The 22,529-nt window shown below is 39.4% G+C and overlaps 1 protein-coding gene across 6 annotated transcripts in view; it reads right to left on the reverse strand.

Annotated features, from left to right (window-relative positions):
- Positions 1 to 22,529, reverse strand: part of NELL1 (neural EGFL like 1) — a 293,578-nt gene that overhangs the window by 131,152 nt on the left and 139,897 nt on the right. For 3 of the 6 annotated variants that reach the window (XM_074586318.1, XM_074586315.1, XM_074586313.1), the window contains exon 13: positions 20,041 to 20,178. In XM_074586318.1, the coding sequence (XP_074442419.1) occupies positions 20,041 to 20,178 (138 nt within the window). The remainder of the gene's footprint in view (positions 1 to 20,040; positions 20,179 to 22,529) is intronic. The other 3 variants (XM_074586317.1, XM_074586314.1, XM_074586312.1) reach the window with 1 other exon arrangement.

Below are 22,529 nucleotides of genomic sequence, written 5' to 3' on the forward strand. Positions count from 1 at the left end.
TCTAAGCAAAACCTGACATTCATCACTGTTAGGTGACAGGTAAACATTATGACATGCTGGGACACCACTGACATTTCAGGGATCGCTTGTATGTACAAAAGCCAGCAAGTAGTCAAGAGAATTTGAAGAGGGTTGCTGGTAATCACTGTAGGAGACAAGGAACGGCTGAAACAAGTCTGACAAAGTCCATTGAGAAAGCAAAAGATGTAAACTTATTGTCACAGGTAATGCATCAGACAGACAATCACTGTAAGATTATTTGGAGGAAGGTGTCAGGAGGTACATACTCAGACATTAGCTTCACAGAAGTTCAAGAAATAAAAAGATCAAATGCTTTTATAATTTAAATTAAGACATACTTAACACATCAAATAATATCCCTGCTCTAGATACTATCTTTAACCCATGCAAAGGCATTTTTTGTCTTCATTGACTATTTCCTAGAAGAACACCCCTATATGGAGAGGAAAAGACAAGGTTCCTGGTTCCCCTGCCTCCCGCCCACCATGTGCTACAGACGGGAAGGAAAGGAAGTGATATTAAGTAATGCTTGCACGTAGGTTTGATAAAGACTATAATTTCAGTCCTTTTAACATCTTCCATTTAAGGGGCTCAAACCCAATCACAATCATTACTGATCAGTGCCTCATGTGTCACTTTTGTGACACGTGACAAATGTCTGCGAACAGAAAATACTGTGGCAGAGAAGAGGTGTATGCCTCTCCAAAGGATCCCAGAGCTCGGCTGCACAAGCACTGAAATCAGCACTAAATTAGCATCAGAGTAATTAAGTAACTTTTCCCCCAGAAGACTATGGAGCTTTTGATTGTAACTACTCCTCAGAAAACCTGAACACACAGACAGGGCCTGCAGCATCAGGGTGGCAAATTCCCTGGAGGAAATCTCCTGCCACAAGCTCCCATACATACAGATCGGATGTCAGCTAGGAGCCCTCCGTCTAACCTCCATCGTACAGCGGCAGAAGCAGGATCCTTACAGATAAGTCACAAGCACTCCAATGCCACAGAAGAAGATCAATGAATTAAGATGTTAAAAATTAATAGCAATTAGAATAATTAAATATTCATAGTTTAATTCGGAAGGAGAAAAAAGGATTTCTTTTGATACTAATTTGACCCTGCATCCTAGGTGACTGCATGATGAAGATGAGAGGTGAAACAAATTAGTGTAACGGAACAATTGCCTGGAACCACAAATTGAAATTCAGTGGGATACTTCATACCGCTACAACTCAAGGAATTCATCTTTTGGGGCACACCTCACTGGGTTCACATGCAGTTTAGAAAATTAATAGGATAAAAATGTGTTTTAAATATTTAACAAGAGGCAAGATAAGGTCAACCAGGAATAATCTTTTAGCTGAAAAATTATACACATACAGTATTGATTCTTTTAGCTCTCGTGTAATGAGAGGAAAGTAATCTTTTTCAACCAGAAACAGCTATTCTAATTGATACACGTTTGGCATCCTAAAAAGTAGTCACACTGGGAAAGATGAATGATATGTCACTAGTCCTGTCACCAGTGACCACACCAGCACTGGCAAACTGCTCTATTTCCAAAGAGCTTACAAGAAGCAGCCATGCAAAGTCAGAAGAAAAGTTCAGTTGAATTAACCCTGGGAAAGCCCTGAATTACAATGCCTAATGCAGCCCAGTATTAAATCCTTACTTCCAACAAGAACTGCGTCTAGGCGTGGGCCTTCAGAAAGAGCGTGACACAGCTCAGCAGACCCCTGCTGGAGGAGTGACACTGAGGGATTATAAGGAGAAAATAACATCAGGAGATCCCTCCTCTTCTTTTCACCCCAAAATGTGACTAAATAACTGTGGCAAAATACAGGGGAAATGTCCTTTAAAAATTGAGGATGTTTAACGTGGGGAAGGAATGGCTTAAGATAAGCCTGGAGCATCCTGTAGCGAAGAGTCGGTTACACAAGGCATTTTCTGACTTCAGTGTTTCTCTGAAACTTCAGTAGGCTAAGCACCCGAGGGGAAGGGGTACATTTGGAGTGGGTGAACCAATGGTTAGTTCCAGACCTAAAAATAATTTCCATCTTTTGTTTCTAACACAAAGCACAGTGACAATTTTTGGCTCATGATGCTATTTTCCATTCTTTTTCTGAACAATTCATGGGGAAGATTCATATTTTAGGTTTATTCTCTTTGAAATACTTACTTGGCATTATTACAGCCCGTGACTTTGTGTTGTAAGGTTTTCAGAAACCCTTTCAAAAAGAAACATTTATTATTCTGTGATGCTGCTCACTGAGTGCCATTTCTTGCTTGAGAAGGCACAACGTAGGCTGTATAATAATAATAGAGCTATCAAAAAAAGATCATTAACTACAGCAGGATTACCACCTCACCTTGGGACAGGCTTTTCTCATTTTCTGTGTAGGCTGGAAGGGATCTCCACATCTCTGCTCAATGCTGGTATGATAACCGTTGGGCCAGTCATAGAAATACAACGGGATTAAAAGACGACAAATAGCAGTAAAGGAAAAAACCTGAAAACGGGGTCCTTCTGAACTGCGTGTACAAAGGAGGAAACCTCATAACTCAGATTTCTATCAGCTGTACACAGAAAGAGGAGGCGGCATGGGAATAAGATACAAATTAGTTCCATTTGACAGTAAGAAAAGATACAGGAGAACAAAGCCATGAAACGTAATACAATAGAATGCAAATAGCTTTAGATTCTCTGAAAGAAAATGAGCTAATGAGTAACAAATACAACTCAGTGCTCAAAAAAAAAAAAAAGGTAATGCTGAGGCTCAGAAAGAGTAAACTGGAATGAAAATGAAATGAGATGAACTAGAACAGAATCTTTAACGGTATTTTCTGTAAAGCAAAACAGAAGTGTACACTTTGTATGCTAACTGAAAACATCGAAAAATGCAAGAATGTTTCTCTACAAGAATGACTGCAATTCCTACAAGGTTTTGCACATTATTTCCAGTTATTAGAAAAGAAAGATGAGATAGCATTTAAAAAGCAGGGGACAATCAGGAGCATCATTGTCTGCACCAACTCACAAGTGTCAAGAAACTACAGAAAAAAAATGTAGACGTCATCATTACACAATGTCTGAAATTGATATTTCACTAATGCTAAAATTTCCTGCCCTCCCACCGCAGTTATATGCACTTCAATGGTTATCATTTGAACAATTACAGACAGAAAATAATAATAATTAAAAAAAAGAGTTTACAGATATTTACAGGAGAAAAAAAATCCCTGCAATAAGATTTTGTGTGTAATCTGCGCTTCACTGTAAAACTAAGGTGACTGATTCACAAAAATACTAAGACACTCAATACGCACTTGTTTTGAAGGATCATGAAGGATTCAAATGGAAATATCTTAGGACTATAATTGTTATTGTTGTTAAATACTCTCTGGCTGTTATTCTTCTTTTACTGTTGCTTCTAACAGATTGGTTTAAATCACATCAAGTTCAGCTAATCTCATTAGATTAGATATTTCATAATAACCTGACTGCCTTTCCCGACACAATTTTACTTTTATCATCTCTTAAGTAATCACATTTTTATATTAGAGCTTACCATGCAAGGGCATTGAAAATAATGGATTGTGGCCAATTGAAATTATACCAACAAATAGCATTTGAAGGATTTAAACAGATAGCAGCAATTTTCCTCCTCTTTGTGGAGCGTGAAAGTGATAAAAGTGATTATTTTTCCAAGATCGCTATAATATTCATGTATCCACTTAACTTTCTTCCTTGGAAGGTCCCATTTGTTTTCTTTAAAGAAATGAATAAAAAGATTTAAAAGATTATGATTACTCAGTGCTTATGAGAAAATGAAGAGCAGCTACGACAAAGGTATGTAAAATGAGTAACAGAATGTAGAAAAGTCTCTTACCCAATATTAATAAAAAGGCTCTCTTGCTTGGTGAAATTAAAGGGGGAAAAAATCAGGGTGGACAGACAGAAAAAGCCATTTTACAGAACAGGCCTGATAAAAGACTTCAGATGGTATTGGGTTTAAGTCCAATAATATTCAAAATAGTAGCCCCTTAATGTACATGAATAGCATGAACAGTTTTGCTAGCTAGGATTTAATTATGAAACTATTGATTGTTATGGTTCAAGGCACAAAATGATCATTAGACGGACCCAAGGAAAGAGATTCCTTCTATGATATATTATAGTTGCAGGGAGGCCTGCAATTTCTCTGAAGCAACCAACCTGGCTGTCACAGAACAAACACTAGGTCAACTGCAGATCAAGATGCCAGGTTCTAATAAAAAGGCAATTAATTTTATCTGAAAAAAAAAAAAGAAACAATCATGGATTTTAGACTGCTATCTGAAGAGATATCGAGTAGGAGGGTATCCAAGATTATTGAATTACACCACTTCCAGTTTACACCACTTTCATTATTTGTTCTTCGTGAATTCAGCTGACAGAAGACCAAGTTTACACTCAGTTTGGTTGTGGGAAGGAGGAGTGGGAGCTGGCCTTCTTGCCTTCATCTCTGGCTAGCTAAGCCAGTTCACACAGCAGTACAGGACTACTCAAACTCATTCAAGCAGGTGTCACACGAAAGGAGACTGAACGTGCACTCCGTACTCCTCTTCCTGATGATTTTTAGCTAACAAAGAAAAGGCAGGAGGTGCGGTTACCTGTGAATCGTGCAAATATAGACATCATTGAAGGCAGAAGGACAGCATGCACCTCAAACATTAGATTTGCCTTTTTCTTTATCAGGAGGCATTGAGTAAAAGGAATTTTCTGATTGCTTTGCATTAGAAAAGGCTAATGTCGCACTATATAAAGATTTAACATACTCAATAAACAAAAAAAGATAATCTTTCATTTTAGGCAAAGCAAGCAACTGGGCGGAAATCATTAGATCTTTCGTAACAGTGGAGAAGACTTTTAGTTTTAGTCTCTGCAATGCTGGTCTTAAAGAGGTTACACAAGAGCTTTGAGAAGCCACGTAAGTTTGCCTGTGCAGGGCACTGCACTGGTTCAGTACTTCATTTTCAAGCTACCCTTGGCCACCCTGCCATACCAGTGGACAGTATTTTGAATTTATTCTTCCTATGGTACCTATCACTTTTTATCTTTAGAATGTTTGTTTCTAAACGGTAACATTATATTGCATGGTGAGTAATCAGAGAGTAAAAAAAGCTATCACAGGATCTTCACACCACCATTGCTTATATCGCAAAGCTGATTTCTGTAAAAATGCACATCTAATACTAGGAATTAATAATACTGATAGTGAATAGAAATAAGGTAAGAAATGCCACCTGTGTAAATTTCATAGCTTAAAAAGGGACTCTGACTTTATATTCCTAAGACTTAATGGAATAATATAAAAAATTATTCTGAGATGATCACCCAAAGTGCTATTTTCAAAACATATAAAAGAAAAGATAAGGTCAGAAGACCTTTCTCTGCACAGAATTATTGTGGCTGTCAGCGCAGGCAGGATTTGTTAAAAAAATCATTGGGAGAAGTCCTCCATGCTAGCAATTTACTTTTTTCTTTTTTTTTTTTTTTTAACATCATAAAAGAGTTGTTGCCTTTTTTTATAAGCAACTTCTGTTCATAAAGTAGTTTGCACTCTTAACTTAAATCCATTTAGAGGAAAAAAAAAAAGTTTGAGCTATTAAAAGACTAAAATAATAATATAGCCTGAGGCCCAGCTGTTTACAGAGTTAATGCCCTCAATCACTTCCTAAACTTGCTTAATTCCTATTCCCACGTAGCACATCGAAAAGAGAGACAGGAAGGTTCATCAAAACCTATATAGCACAGAGTCCTCCCAGAGATTTGCTGACAACCCACTACCCACATTAACGTTCTCAAAGGGAAGGAACTTACAGTTTTGCAGCAGATGCCTAATACTTTTGCAGGCTGAGATCCAGCCTGACAAGCTTGACTGTTGACTGGAAAGCCAACGCCTCCCTGCAGTAACATCCAGTAGGAACCAGCAGCTCAGTACCTTGCAAAATCTTTCCAATAACTTGCGTAGTTCTTATGTCTTATCCTGACTTTCTCTAAGGCACATTTACATGTTGCATTTATTTGTTTAGTATACACATCGTGAACTGGTAAGAGTTGCACCATGCTAATAAAACAGGAGTAACAGCTTTTCATTCTGGTAGTGAAATGTATAACTGTATAACTGGGACAGCACAGGATTCAAAATTGATCTGCTAATGTCCTTCAAGAGCTGTCTGAATGTACTCGTATACCAAGCACAATAAGCACTTAACCTTAATGTAGCATTAGTTTCTAGTTCTCTGTATTTTGCTAATCTGTTTTAAACTCAGCATTTCAAGTTACCCGTGTTAAGAACACTGAGCTTTCCACTGGAACAGAAGCTTCTACTATAAAGGCAGTTACCCCATTGAAATAACGTACGAAAACCATCTTTACAGACTTCAGAAAAATATACCAGGTAAGGGCTTCATATTTCATACGCAGCCTGAATTCATATTGTCAGTGAATTAATTAGCCTCTTTTCTGCAGCGCAAAACCAAAATCCACATAGGGTAATAACTGCTCTTGGTCCCCGATCCAATTTATGGATCCTGACAGGCAGTCTAATGGCACAGATGATTTTTAATAAATCAACAATCTCAGAGCAACAAATCAAAAGCAACAGCAACTAAAAAGACTTCAAAATCCCGTTTGACAGTAGACCTAAATAAGCATGTATAGTTTGATTTCTACCAGCTATGATCCCAGCCTCTGCATTTTGAGGATCTGTAGGTAACCTCACTTTTAGCAGCCTCAGTGTTGATTGTTACCTGACTATTTCGCTTTTTATATGAAGTCATGGGTAAAGAAAAAAAATAAATAAATCTATTCCCTCCCTGCCAATTTTCACAACTGAGTTTGTTCCAAGTCAAAAATACTTATATGACTATTTATTGATAAAATATATGCAAAAGGCTGCATCCTTGAAAAAGAGGCCTGAATATATTACTTATGAGAGTATGAAAGGGCTGTTAAATTCTCCAAGCTCATTACAGCTTTTTGTTTCCAAAGTTCCTTTAAAAAAAAAGTTACATTTCAAATTCCATTAATGCCATGGATTAAGTCTTTCCAGCTGACTTTTTATATAACTTCTTCAGTTTCTGTGCAATAAAGAAGTCTCTTGCTGTCTTTACAAGTGTCATCAATAATGTTCAGCTGTGGATACTCAATCACTCAAAACTGGTCATAACTTTTAGCAATCCAGATGGAACAAGGCTGCTCTGTTGCCCTTAAAAACAGGCCTTTCTGTTTCGTCTGGAAGCATCAACCACAAAAGACAGCATGTGCGTTTATACATTTCACTCTGCCTCGTGCCCTAGGCAAATAATTCTGTAAGATCTGCCATTTCTGTTGCTGTCACACATTTCACATCAGCTAGGAATTTTATTTAAGGATTTTTTTTCCCTTAATTTTCATCTGTAACTTCTTTAGTTTAATAATCCCAGTCAGTGGTCCAATTCTAACAGCAGCAACAAGAAAAAATGCAAAGGAACCTTCATCCTCAGATGCCATTTACATCTTACTTGAACTTGCAACAGTCACAGACCCCAGATCTGGGCAGAGAAGAGTCATTTGGATGGTGGATTTTGTATCTTCGCTGAGGAGTAGAGCTACTTGCTGCATTAGGTCACAGAAAGCCTGCAAGAGGTTTCCATTGCGCTACTGTGGATATGCAAGCTCTCTTTCCCAAAGGTGAGGGGGCACTGACGATGCACTGAGGGCAAGGAGTGAAGGGACAGACCTACATAGAATAAAAGGATGTACAACAAGCAAGATTAACTGAAGTCTACTTTCTTGCTTTTCCCCATTCTGTTATGAAGTGCATCCAGACACTGCAAAGCCAGGCAAGATAACTATTTACCTTTTCTATTCATAAATCACTTACAATTGATGATTTTGCATAATGCATCATCAGGTTTTTGAGACCTTTAAAAGCACGTAAAGAGTGAATTAAAAGGACAGAGCATTTATTTAAATTTGTCCTGAGCAGATACTACTAGCACATGCAAAAGAAACAATAACATTTTATGTTGTGGTGGAATGTGACTACATTTGGAATGTCTTTGCTTTATTACAAAGCCACATTTACAGCCCAAATGAAATACAGGATGCGGTTCGGAATTGGATAGATACCAAGGAATCTATCTGAAAGCAAAGGCTCCAAAGATCAGAGGGCTCCCTTTGCCCCTTTGTGGGCTGCATGTCTGCCTAAACATACACGTTCTTAACTTACTGTTTGCAGAAGAATTTGCTATGTCAGATATTCCACAGAATGCCACTTTCAACATTTGTGCTACTTCTAAAGCAAAAAACCAACAACAAACAAGCAAGCCAAAAACTAGCATAAAGTACAAATGTTGGGAGATAGTTCAGCATTATGAAAGCTCACATACATTAAATTCTGTGAAATAGAATCCTCCATTATGAGCAGCACAAAGCAGACTAAATCAAACCCCTAGGATCCTGAAAACATGGAAAATTTTCTTCACCATAAATAAATAGGAAAAAAATATTTTACCCTTCCAGGTCATTAAGCTGTCTCTCCATGGCCATCCTTGTCCTTTGCTTGGCAGCCCTGTGGTCTGGCCCTTTCTGCTCTCATCTGTCATAACAGGAAAGCCTTCCCCCAAACACCTGATTATCTCAGTCTAGCAGCATCAACTGTATTTTCTAAAAATTAACTTTAGTTGTAAACTCGGAAAAGAAACAACAAAAAATCTAAGCGCATAAAAATGGCAGCAGACTATCCTAATGGGAGCACGATTAGCAAGACTGGGTCATTCATTTGCCAAGCTCTGTCCCACTTCACCGACAATAAGAGTTATTTCCGGGAGAGTCAGAAAAATCCCCAGTTTGAGCAATTATTACATGCAATCATGTAACTAAATTAGGAAGTTTCATACTAGGAGGCAAAAAGCCTACAGGAGAAAGCATGAAAATATTAACTACAAAGTGATAGATCAAAGCAACCCTCTTTTTCCCCCTCCCTGCACTATTCCCAAAGGCTATATTTCTTAAGGACCAAGCAAGTCTGCTTGCCAGTGGCAGTTCCTCTACACCCTTTAAAATTATTTCACAAACATTTCAGAAAGGTAACACTACCCGATTTGTGCTTATTCACTGATGTTTACAAATCCAGGAATAAATTTAGGATAACTAGATTATCAGACATATTAGCATTCACCTGAAAATATTATCCGTACTATATCTTCATATTCTTGTTCTCAGACAGAACATAAAGGTCCTCCAAAACCAGAATGAGACCATCCAAACAGAGAAGCCCCATTGCACGCCTTCAGAGCAGTAGAAACTCTGCCCCAGCCCTCACCCCCAGCACACACATTTCTGCTGAAAAAGGCATTTTTTAAGTTATCCCGGAAGCTGCAGAACCAGCAAAGTAAGAGTTGGCCAACCTACAACGCATGTCTAAACACGGCTTACACAAAACCTCAGCCACTTCAAACAAATAACAGATGCCCATCATTGAACCAGGGTCCTAAGGTCTTTTCAGTATCTGCGATTGCTCAGAAGGTGATTCTTTGATCACTTGTATACAGTAATTGATACTCAAGAATCAATAGTTGTTAATAAAATATTAGCTTTCTCCCAATCAATATGCACACATCTATGAAATATTCAGCACGGGTATAAAAATGAGATCACAGCAAAGTAAAAAATATTAATATATTATTTCCTTGTGTATTAAATACATCTTTAGATTAAAGAAGGAAAAAACCAAGACCTTCAAAAGCCTCTGTCATACATATTTCTCACTGACAGAAAAGCCCATCAGACATAAGCACCATGAACTTTATGGAAAATTTTCTGTTGAGCTTAACAAGCTTTATATAATTCCTTTGTTTCAGAAATAAAGACCTTACTCTAGAAACCTTAAATCCAAGCAGCAAATACAAAGATAAACAGCAGAGAAGCAAAGTGCTGCACATTTCACAGATATGCCAGCTGTTCTTTGGCAGACGAGTCTCATCTGCCATGACACACTGCCTTTCAGGAGGAAACCCAAGTCACACACTTGTCAAATCCAAGTTAATATGCTGCAAGTTCCTGGCCTTTATAGAGGCCCAGCGATTGCAGCCCTGATCATTTCCACCATCCCTTAAATCGAAGTGGTAGGAATTTGGCACTCCCACATTCCAATGTGAATGGGCTCCTCTTCCTCCGGATGGGTTTTCCTTGGAAGAAAAGCATACGTACGTGCCATACACTGTACAGAGTTTGGTCACACCAGACTCCAGATACTACATGCTGCAATATGTACACAGGCATATTGGAGGAGCATTTGAGCCATCTTTCCTAATATTTTCCAAGAGTAATGCGCTCATTATTACTGAAAGCAGACAAGCCATAACCCCTTCGAGCTATTTGGCTATTAGTCATCCATCTGACATTTCTTCTTTGTCTAGCTGAACAATGTGTTTGGACAGAAAGAGAGGGTACAGCAGGGCAAATAGAGAATTCCTATCCAGCGTGGTCAGCTTGTGCCTGACTAACCAGCCTTTGGCAGCAGTCCGTAACACAACCCAGGACTCTGACAATCAATATGGGAGAGGTTTAGGCCACATCTGTCTGTCTGACTTGCCGACCCCCCACGGCACACTGAGCCTCTCATCTGGGACCATTCTTTAGAGCATCTTCCTTGACACACAACAATCTTGCAGCTCAGCCATAAAAATATTTCTGTGAGACACCAGAAGTTTGGGGGCACAGGCCCGGAATTCTCTGAAGGGAAAACAGGAAGGTACGGAGAAAGACCCTTACAATATTTTTGTACTGTTCAGCCGTAAACCTAAAAATAGGTTTTTAGGTTACAGATGGAAAGAATAAAGCATTTTCATGAAAAAGAGATCTTAAATATCTAAAAGGACTGCAAATAGAAAGGTCAAAGCATTCTCTGTGTTCACTGAGAATGACAAGAGGTGACAGGCTTAAATTTTGGCAAGGGTGATTTAAGGTAGACATTAAGCAAACCTTTCTAAACAGCGGAGTAAGTATTGCTGGGGGTTGGGGAGCGTGTGGGGGGGAAAGAACACAACAAAAGGGGGATTAAGTTTTTTGAGGTTTTTTTAAGAACAGATAGGACAAAGGATGTTTCAAGGTCCATGGATCCTGCCTGCCTTCAGGACTGGTGACCCAGACGCCCTTCTCTGTGATTCAGTTACTTCCATGATTTAGTAGGAGAGTTCAATTCTGCGTCTGAAGAACAAAGAGTTTGTTACAAATGGTTTCTAGAAACAGAGTAGAGCACGGGGCAAGTTTTTTGCCTGTATAGACAAAGAAGGTGACAAACCCTCACTGTTAGAGCTCTAAAAAAATCAGAACTTGATTGAGTAAACTCTTTCCCAAAAGCAAGTTACACTCCTGAAGGCATTAACGCTGTGGAAGCAGATGACTAAAACATGAGAGCTTTTTGCTTCCAGCCACTGACATTGATCCTGCAGCTGCTGCATGGTTTCAAGAAAGCATATTCCCCCTAAGAAATTAGCGTGGTGGCTCTCATTGCATCTCTCAACCCCACGGACTGCTTGTAATAATTACTAGACTCAGGAACAAAGAAATTTTGGGGCCATAGAAAGGGATTTAGTCCTACTGCAGCAAGGAGAAATGCTGCCAGAAGAGAGCTCAGGACAAGTGCTGACCAAGTGACATGGAAAGGCTTGCCCTTGCTTGTTCTGCAGACAGACAGCTTCATTCATGGGTCTCAAATGAGTAATAAATAAATAAATATTCTATGATTATTATTTTTAAGCATGATCTTAATGCTTAAGTTTATGCATAAGCATGAATATGCATATGCAAAACAATTTGAAATACTAAATTTTTGTGATAGCACGTATACCAGCACAAAAGGCTGCAGCTAAGAAATCATGTAAAAATGCTAATTATGCCTAAGTCAAGAAATACAACTATCCGCATGATTTGCGGTCAGCTGCTTAATGAATTTTAGTATTAATAAAGTTACAGAAAATCAATGTGTCAAAAGGGCTTGAAAGGATTACCAACTACTCTGGACAAATTAGCAATACTTCCATGCCTAGAGCACAGGAAAGCACAAAGATGTTTAATTAAACTATTTACCAGTGAGGAATTTAAATCACTATAAATATTACGTTTTTAGTACATTTTTTCCTCAGATTGAAAGCACTTAGGAACAAATAATACACAGTTTCCCAAAAGCTGCTTTTTTTTTTTTTTAAAGGAAGGAATTAAAAAATGTTGCAGGTAAACCCAGTAAATGAAGGTGAAGTCAGGAACAAAAGAATGTAACACGGCATTTAAAATTAGAAGACTGGGAAATAATTCAACTCCAAAGTAACAAAAGATGTTACAAAACTGCATGGAAAGAGGAAGGAGAAGATTTAAAATGTGAAGGTCATGTGGCTATTCAGGGCCCATGCACACTGTGCTTCAACCAACTGCTACTGTTTCTTGTGAAAATATCAATACCTATGAAAATAAACCTCACTGTTCGCTGAATTCTTGTTGGTATAAGTCTGTGTTTTTCCCACGTCTAATTTTTCTGACTCTGTTTACTGGATACTCCAATGCTGCCACAGCCTCAGCATGAATTTGGGCAAGATGCTCCACTTCTCAGTGCCTCAGCTTCCTCTTCTCCAAAACAGCAATTAAATACTTAGCAGCCTCGTAGGGATGCATTGAGAAGCTGCCTTATCCATGGTAGTAAAGCATTCTCTGACGATACAAAAGAATCATCCTTTTTAGTATTATTATAAACAGAGCTTCCCTATGCCAAGAGTGCACGAGTTATCTCTCTATGGGACTTATCTAAAGCCAAAATGAATGGATTGAAAGCTTTCTATTGAGTTAATGGGTTCTGAGTCAAGACCTGCGTATCAGCCATCTGATGTGGAATCACTCCGTTTTTGTTTTGCTGGATTGACTTCTAGTTTTCTGTTGACTTGTCCCGCAGAGCAAAGAAATGCTCTCTGATGCAGGCAATATCCACTGGTGCATAGATTACCTGCTGCTGAACTTGGCCAACAGCCCACTGAGGGACTCGAAACCAATGTTTCTGCATTTCAAGGCACCTGGAACTAAACATTTCCCTTCACTGTTCTGGGAATAGAGATGCTCTTGACTGCCGTTCAAACAAAAGACTATGGCCTAACACTAGGAGCTAAGGAGCTAAGTCCTGGCCTGCCTTTTAGCACTTTAACACATAAGGATCTCAGGAAAGGAAAGACCAGCATAAGAGTATTTTGTGCCTGCTGAGTTAATATAATCACAGTGTCATCCATTCAGGTTGGCTTAAGACCAATTTCCAAATGTATTTGGAAATGCCCGACTGTTGCCCTGAAGATACAGTGCAGTGAGAAGACAAGCACACAAATCAAGATGCAGCTCGTAGAAGGACCATGGGCTGTCCTCAGCATGTAGAGGACAGAGCGGACTCCAAAGCAGGGAATGCTTCAGAGCAGTGTATATCAACGTATTAGAGCCAAGTAAAATCAGGAGGGTCCTCATCCCCAGTCATAGCCATTGTGCTGAACCTCTGCTACGTAACCTACAAATGGTGACACATAACTATGACCCCAACCCAATTAATATTTTCATAATGTTTCTTTAAAAATTACATATTGCTAGGTAAGATACTCCCTAATGATATCCTTTAGAACAGCAAGATCCAAAGGGGGCTCTTCCCCAAAACATACCTGACAATTACTCCACCACAGACCTACCTTCACTGCCTACTGACCCAGACTTGGGTTTTCAGCAAGCAGATACGTCTATCAATTCACCAGCTCTGGGCCATTCATGTGAACAGAGCTAACATTTGTTTATTGACCTCCGTGAACATCCAAGACCCTGCACAGTACTTCAAAAGTTCAAGTGCCACACCAAAATTATTAATGTTTCTCGAATGCAAATTTAGTTCACCAAAAAGGAAAAGGGGGAAAAGAGAGTCAGTAGATTAGATTGCAGATAAACCACTGTCTTTCAAAAAGTGACTGTATTACCAATTGGCTGCCTAAAAGCTTCTATTCAGGTCTTTTCCAAACACATACAGTGGTTCTGGATAAGAGGCCAGTAACCTGCCCTTTGAGATTGCCACTTCCCCATTGTGAAACTTGCTGCATTATTAGTAGTATTACAGGGTCAACTACACCACCTTGAACCTGACAGGTAAACTCCAGCAACAAAAATCTAAAGGCATCAATTTTAGTGACAGCAAACAATTTGAACAACATTTGTTCTCACCGAAGCAGGAAATTTCTGCAGTTGACTTGCCTTTCACAAATAGGGGAGAGGAAGAAGGGAAGACCTGGAGAAGGGGGCTGCTGTTTTTTTCCCTTGAAATTGAGGTTTCTCAGAACTTTACATTTTTCTATGCTTTAGGCACAACTTTTCCAATAACACGCTGCAGAAGAGCTTGTTCTGAAACGTGTGTTAGATTCAAAACTGAATGCTACTCCAGAAGCCACATAGGACAGAAGTGAAGGGACTTATGGGATATCCCATCAAAATCATTAGGTTTTCTTACTTCCTCTTCTCTACCCATATTGTACTTCAAATTAGCATATAAACTACAGACTAACATTTAAATTCTAAGACTTCTTCTAAACAATATATCTCTATAGAACTTCAATTTTGCCACAAAATTAAAATACTGAATGATGTATTTTGCAAATATTTCCTCTGTGGCAGATAAAGGCTTGCTTTTTGCAAGTAACATATAATTATTTTAGTGACTCATTACTGAGAGAAGCCAAAGGTGAAACAAGCTCTGTGAACATTATCACACAAAACGAGGACTGAAAAAGGGTTAAAAGCACAGACATCACGCAGAACTACACGATTCCACAGTAAAATCTGGAGGTGGATTCCTTTCACAGAGGAAAAACATCTGACAGCATAGCTTGGGGCATAAAAAGAAGGATGTTCGCATATAGGTCGCACCATGTTTTGGCAGAACGTGCTGCTGACATATGTTGGGTGGCCAGATAACTTTCCATGCTATTTCTTGAAAAGAAGCCCCTGGGGCAAAACAGGCCAAGTCATTCTCAAGTTCAGAGGAAGTTTCTTCATTTTGTAGAAGGGCCATGAGTAATACATGCAAATAGAAGAATAAAAATCTCTTGGCACTCTCATTTGTAAAGGTTTTTTTTAAGCTTTAGTACTTAATCAGAGAATATTTGTAGGATATTAAAAAAAAAAATTAAAACCCCAAAATAGAGCATTGAAGCCCAGGAGTGACTACACAAAATGACATAACTTACTCTTTGAATAGCTGCAGGATTTTAGGAAGTTTTCAGTCTCCTATGCAGCCCCAAGGAAAATACCACAAAATGAGGGATATTTTTAAAAATGTTTATCATAGATATTAAAGACCAGGAATCTTCATCATGATTGTCTTCATAGCAAATGCCAGTACTATGCAAAAAGAGATGAGACCCACCTACGCTCTTTCCTCTTCATATCAGCATAATATACCTGGTTATTACAGATAACTTATAGCCTATTAAGATGAAACAGCATTTGTTTACCTGATTGAATGGCAGTGGGACATAGAAACTATGTATTATAGTTTCAAACTACAGAAAATCATATACATGCATTTTCAAAATCACACCAGAGAACAGATGCAGCCCATCAAAACTAAAATTACGATATTTTTATCATGTAATTTATAATGCTTCGAAAAGCGTTAACCTAAATAAAGCACTTCTGAAGCAAACTCCCAAACTGGTACGTTAGAAGAAAGCAACCCAGGAGAACTTATTTTCAACACAAAAGCAGAGTGAAAACCTGTGGAAGTCAATAAAATACTTTAAATCAGTAGATTCCAGTAAATAAGAGCATCTGGAGCAGCAAATTTCGCTGCCATTTCAGAATGGGCAAGACTGATTTACCTGAGAACAGATAAACAACCTGTCAGTGTCCCAGGAAGAGAGTGAAAGAAGCTTCCTATTCAAGGGTAACTTCTCTTAATAAAACTGTCTTTCACTCAACAACTTAATTCAGAGCTCAGAGCTCTAGGAATAGGTGAGCTGAGAAACACCAATGTACTCTTCTTGGTGAACGTAGGTTAAAGTTATTGCTAGGCTGAATATTGATATTAAAATAGCTACCTCCTAACTTGAAATCATAGTACAGAATTTAATATAACTGTAGACTTCATCCAGAATATTACTTTAGTCACTCTGTCTCTGTGGCTGCATTTTCTGTGCAATCAGCGCAGCTTCTTACTGATAACCACAGGAAGTTCCTACTGCACAGTTCTCATGATCAGAAATGGTAAAAATTTTTCAAAACTTGTTTCGGGGGAAAAAAAAGGTTCACCAACACCAAAGCAGTACAAATTAGTTTAATTTGAGAAAGATACAGGGTTATAAGAAAACACACTGGAAGCTGCGTATTTAAAATTCAGCAATACCCCAATGAATTTAATTTTGTTCACTTCAAGTCAGCCTCGCATTTCAATATTCACTTCATTTCTTATTATAAAGATAATCCCCTCAATATCAAATTGAAATATTCCATTCAGCTTAAAAATTGTTTCTGACTTACAGGTTCCACATATCACTGCTTTCCACCTTTTGAAAGCCACTGGAGCACAGGGGCCAGCCCCCAGGGCCACCAGGCACAGACCTGCCAAGCCACACACAGAAACTGCGCAACTGCAGATGATGACTTTGTGTGTCAATGAATTAGACTCAGACTTCCCAAAATATGATACCTCCTGCTCTGTGGAACAACTCTCCTTCTAGGTCAACAGTGTACAAAATACATGCAATGCTGTGCACACGCCTTAAGTGCTTACATTTGCAACTTGTTAACTTGTTCAAGATAACCTGAACCCATTAGAGCCTGACCCCATGTATACACAACTCGGTTGTAACCAGAACACCAACTCATCTCAGGCTTTCAGATTTGTCCCCAAATGCACGGTTCGATAACAAGACAGTTTCTCACTTATTTTGTTTGAATAAAGAGAAATAAATTTTAAGAACTTAGTAATACCGACAATTTATTTCACTTGTGCCTGCCATACATTGGTGCCAGCATGATGGGGAACTAGTTAAGTATTTGTTGCTTGATTTTTTTTGTTATTGTTAAAGACAAATTTGGTGGGTTTCTACGATAGCAGAAGCGCAACTGACATCAACTACGGGGACTTGAGCAAAGTGTTTGACACTGTTCACACATCCTTGTCTCTAAATTGGAGAGACATGGGTTTGGTCCACTTGGTGGACAAGAAATTGGGTGGATGGTTGCACTCAAAGTGTTGCGGTCAACGGCTCAATATCCATCTGGAGACCAGAGACAACTGGTATTCCTCAGAGGTCAGTATTGGGACCAGTGCTGTTTAACATCTTTGTTGGCAACATGGACAGTGGGATTGAGTGCACCCTCAGCAAGTTTGCTGATAACACCAAGCTGTGTGGAGCAGTCAACACACTGGAGGGAAGGGATGCCAGCCAGAGGGACCTGGACAGGCTTGAGGGGTTCAAACCTCATGAAGTTCAACAAGGACAAATGCAAGGTCCTGCACGTGGCTCGGGGAAATCCCATGCACAAATATAGGCTGGGTGAAGAATGGATTGAGAGCAGCTCTGAGGAGAAGGACTTGGAGGTGTTGGTTGATGAGAAGCTCAACATGAGCCAACTGCATCCTGGGCTGAGTTAAAAGAAGCGTGGCCAGCAGGTCAAGGGAGGTGATTCTGCCCCTCTACTCTGCTCTAGTGAGACCCCACCTGGAGTACTGCATCCAGCTCCGGGGTCCCCAACATAAGAAGGACATGCACCTGTTGGAACGAGTCCAGAGGAGGCCAAAAAGATGAACAGAGGCCTGAAGCACCTCTCCTGTGAGGACAGGCTGAGAGAGTTGGTGTTTTTCAGCCTGGAGGAGAGAAGGCTCCGGGGAGACCTTGGAGCCCCTTCCAGTACTTAAAGGGGACCCTACAGGAAAGATGACTCTTTATCAGGAAGTGTAGCAATAGAACAAGGGGTAATGGTTTGAAACTGAAAGAGGGGAGATTTAGATTAGATATTAGGAAGAAATTCTTTACTGTGGGGGTGGTGAGACACTGGAACAGGTTGTGGCTGCCCCATCCCTGGAGGTGTTCAAGGCCAGGCTGGATGGGGCTTTGAGCAACCTGGTCTAGTGGGAGGCGTCCCTGCCCAGGGCAGGGGGATTGGAACTAGATGATCTTTAAGGTACCTTCCAACCCAAACCATTCTGTGATTCTATCATAATGCAAGATTAGAAAACAGGACTAGTGCTTCTATTGCACAATACTTACTTTAAATACATTTATTATTATAACATACAATTATTTCTAGATACAACAGGCAATGAAACAAGTTTCTCCTCATCTGTGTTACATACTTGTTGTGCTTTTTAATGGTGATGTCAAAAAAGAAGTCATTTTAGCAAGATAATAAACCTGCAAGAAACAGTTATCTCACTCATTCTATTATTTTGTTCTTATACCTGTTGTAGATTTTTTTTGTGTGTATGCACTTTAAATGAATATTCACCCATTACTGTCAAGCAACTTGTCTTAGTATTTCACACTTTTGCTGTAAATCGCAAAAACCCTGCTTTCTAAACTATTTGCATTCCTAATAATAGCGCCTTGCTGGAAGGAAGGAACATTAGGAAATCAGTAGTGCATATATGGAAAGCAAGTGTCAGATTACCAATTACCCTTTCCCCATCACTGAAGGCCGCTACCTCACACAGCACGCAAATTTAGAACCAAATTTAAAGTCTGAAACTTTTCTGACGTGGCAGATTGTAAAAAATTAAGAAAACTCAAAAGTTTACTCAAAAGACAGAGATTATATAGAAACAATGACTCCCTGGGCAAAATAAAAATCCGTTTCCTGATCGCTATTTAGTATCATCCTCTCTCAAGAGGTGGGCAGGACTTTCCTACAGTTTTTATAAACTGCATAATCTTAGCTACAAGACATGCTGTCACCATGAAAGTCAGCATTTCCTATGACCTTCCCTAAGGATAATATACATTACAATGTAATTATTCCAGGCTGGAAATCATTCTTATATTGAATACTCCTGTGCCATCTTTCCACTTGAGAAAATAGCTCACCCAACACAATTCTAAACATGGTATATTGTGTCAATCTGACTTATTTTCATTTCAATAAATCTGCCCGATATTTTCCTCCTTTGCCAGACAGGCGCACCATCAAAATAATCCTGAGATCAGCCTTTCTGGAGCATTGTGATTGAAAGATGTTATCCAGTCAGGTATAGCTGGGCTGAGCATTTCAGCAGCTGCTCACGTTTTTCACAGAGATTGCCAGAGAAGGTCCCTTAAAAACCTCTAGATGGAAATGAGACCTACCTACTTTCCAGTAAGAATTTTTAGACCTCATTTTGCTGACAGGTATTAAAAAAGAATCATGAGATGTACTGTCTAATGCTATCACACTTGTTCTCTTTTCTAAATAACATGTGTCATAGTTCTGGAGACGCTAATTCTCAGCATTAATAACAACAATTTCCATACCACCTAATAACAATAACTGGGTTCGAGGACTTTACATGTTTTCAGTTTTCCTTTTACGTATTTGTTTTAGCTCTGTCCAGCAAACTTCTCCTCCTGGAAAATTTCTCATATTTCAATCCAGTGACCAGTTTCAAACCACGGGTATAAAATGTTACTTCTTCTCACTACGCTACAGCCTTTGCACCTCACACACACGCCAGCTGTGGGACATGAAGGGACCACGTCCTGGTTGACAACAGCACTCAGTGCATGCACCACAGAGCTTCTTGAGCCACCTTCCCAACTAATCCCAAAGGGCCCATACATAGGAAAGGTACCTCATAGCACATTTACCTATAGAATCCTATCTCACTTGTGCCTAAATTTTATGCCAGCAGAGGGCCAGCTAGTATGTGGGATTTGGTATGGCACAGGGACTAGTTAGAAGCTAAGTAATACACACAACACACAGTATAATACCATTATTGCCGTATACCTGAGAGCTCACCTGTACAGGAGAAATCATCCACACGGACATATCCCATGACACAGTCACAACGATAGGATCCAGGCAAGTTAACGCACACAGTATTGGCATGACAATAATGCATCTTGGCAGCGCACTCATCAATATCTGCAGGGAAGAACCACCAAGGAAAGTTACAGTCAGGCTTAGTAAATGAATAACATGATACAATATTAGAAAATAAGAGAAAATAAATTCCATTTACAACTCCAAAGGCAATCTGGTTTAACTTTAGCGTTAAAGAACAAGGTAAATTTAGTAGAATTTAGGGGTTTTTTTCTACAACAATGTTAAAAAATATAAACTGATGCAGAGTCTTCAAACATAAAATAGTGTCAGAAGCATGCAACACTGAAAATCCTAACTCTGTCTCACTGCTAAACTAAAGCACAAAGGCACAGTAACTCTACAGCGTGGTATCGGATGCAGTGCTTTGACAGATATGACATGGCAACGTTTGTCAGGCCAATGTAGCAGATTTAACCGCTGAGTTGATCAGGGAGTATTCCAGCCCTCCAGATTCATCCAAGTGCTGTGACAATGCCCTGTCCTTGAAAACCACTTCTGCCACAGGAGTTACTGAACAGCGCTCTGCGCCACTTCCGCATCCCACACAAGCAGATGATTGAGCCAGTCATACAAGCCTGTTTTAAGCCTGTTTTACATCATGCCAATTGAAAAAAAAAGATTGCTAAGGAGCGAGTGGAAACTTGATCCCATATCTCTGTTTGCTTGAGCAATCTCTACTGCTGCTTCAAATCCAAAATTCAAAACTGTTTTCACAACAGTGAATCAAACCTATCATTTCCTTGCCTGTTTAAATATCCCAAGGCTCTGTGATATTGTAAACTGTAAAATCTTCCTCCTTCCTTCCCCACAAAACCAGATGTTATACTGAAGAATTCTCTTGATTTTTTTTTCTCGGTAGGATAGATTTTCCGCTAAGTAGCGCAGATTTTACATAAAGTAATTCATGGTTTTCAAAAGATTAATTCTAGTGTTACATACGTCCACACAAAGAAAGATGAATCAGATTCATTTCTTCCCCTCTATTACTTTCTCCTTGTTATTGATTGCTCACACTGAAGAATAAGTATTAATTGACAACCCAGCTGAAGAAATCGCTCAGCCCGTGGGGTACAGATGGGTTGGTCACCCCACAGTGTGGTCTCCTACCACACCCCTCTGCGCAGCCACCTACAGGGACCAAGCTACAGTCTCCCTTCTCCCTCACCACACGGTGCTTATGGAGACGCAATGGAAGTGCTACAAGGGGTTAGCACCATAACATCAGGATTTAACCCCAGAAGGTGGGGGGGCGTCTAATTGTGCACATTCTGAGTTCTTGGTTGCCTAAATTCAGGTATCCTGTTTAACCTTCACAAACCAAAGTAGCTGCGGTTGAGATACAGCCACATTTTCCAGTCTCTGAAAATGAAACACATGCCAGCTATACTCAACACGTTCTATACTACAGACATCTGTCCAGTAGGAGCTACTAGCTAAATCACTTCGTGTTGGCCACCAAACAGCTGTCATTTGGCAGTGATTTCTGACTGCTGCCAACTTGTGCGGAATTAGAAATGATGGCCTGGAGGCAAAAGACTTCGTATACCACTGCAAACACCTTGAACTATCTCATTCTTGCATTTCCGTTGTTTCTGTTGCAGCAACACTCTATGAAATGAATTTTAAAAAGTCGGGAGCATCAATATATGGAAGATAAAAGCCAAGAAAAATCCTCCCACATGTCTCATTATCACACCACTGAGTGCTAGAGCCACTTGGGAAACACTCAGGTGTTGACGTGCGTTCACACTGTTCTGCTTGCAGCCTCTTTTTAATAGGCTTTTGGAGCATTGCTTTGAGGAGTTTTGTTCTTGCATATCTAATAATTTTCTAGCATAAAAAGGAAAGGAACGAAAAGATGTCTGAAAAGAAAGCAAGAATGTCAAAACAGCAACCAATTCACCTGAAAATTAACCTTATGAAAATATCACCGTGGGAGAATTTCTCAAAAGGAGACTAAGGACTTCAAGTGATGCCTTGACTATGAATAGAGGATTTGAGAACAACTGACACCAGGTTGCTGCAGAAGTCCTTGAGTCCAGGAAGAAAAAGACTGGGCCTAGCAAAGGAAGCAGAAGGAACAAAAGATCTTCAAACTTTGCTCATTTATTTAACTCTCTTCTCAATCTTTCTTGATGCATTTTCCATAAACCCTTTCAGTATTTCCCATTTTCTTTTACCTTTGCAGTATTAGCCTTCTACTAATACAAGCATTTCCTTTACAAAGAATAATATTGAGAGGTCAAAACTGGTCATAGTATTTTCTTATTAAAGCCTGTAGGGCCACGCTAAAGCTGTTGTTCTGGACCACAACTCTACAAATCCTTGTAAAAGGTTAGGTATTCATCACAAAAAGGTTTGGGTTTTTACTTAATATTGTTAGGAGTAAA

Source organism: Larus michahellis, chromosome 4, assembly GCF_964199755.1.
Source record: "Larus michahellis chromosome 4, bLarMic1.1, whole genome shotgun sequence".
NCBI lineage: Eukaryota > Metazoa > Chordata > Aves > Charadriiformes > Laridae > Larus > Larus michahellis.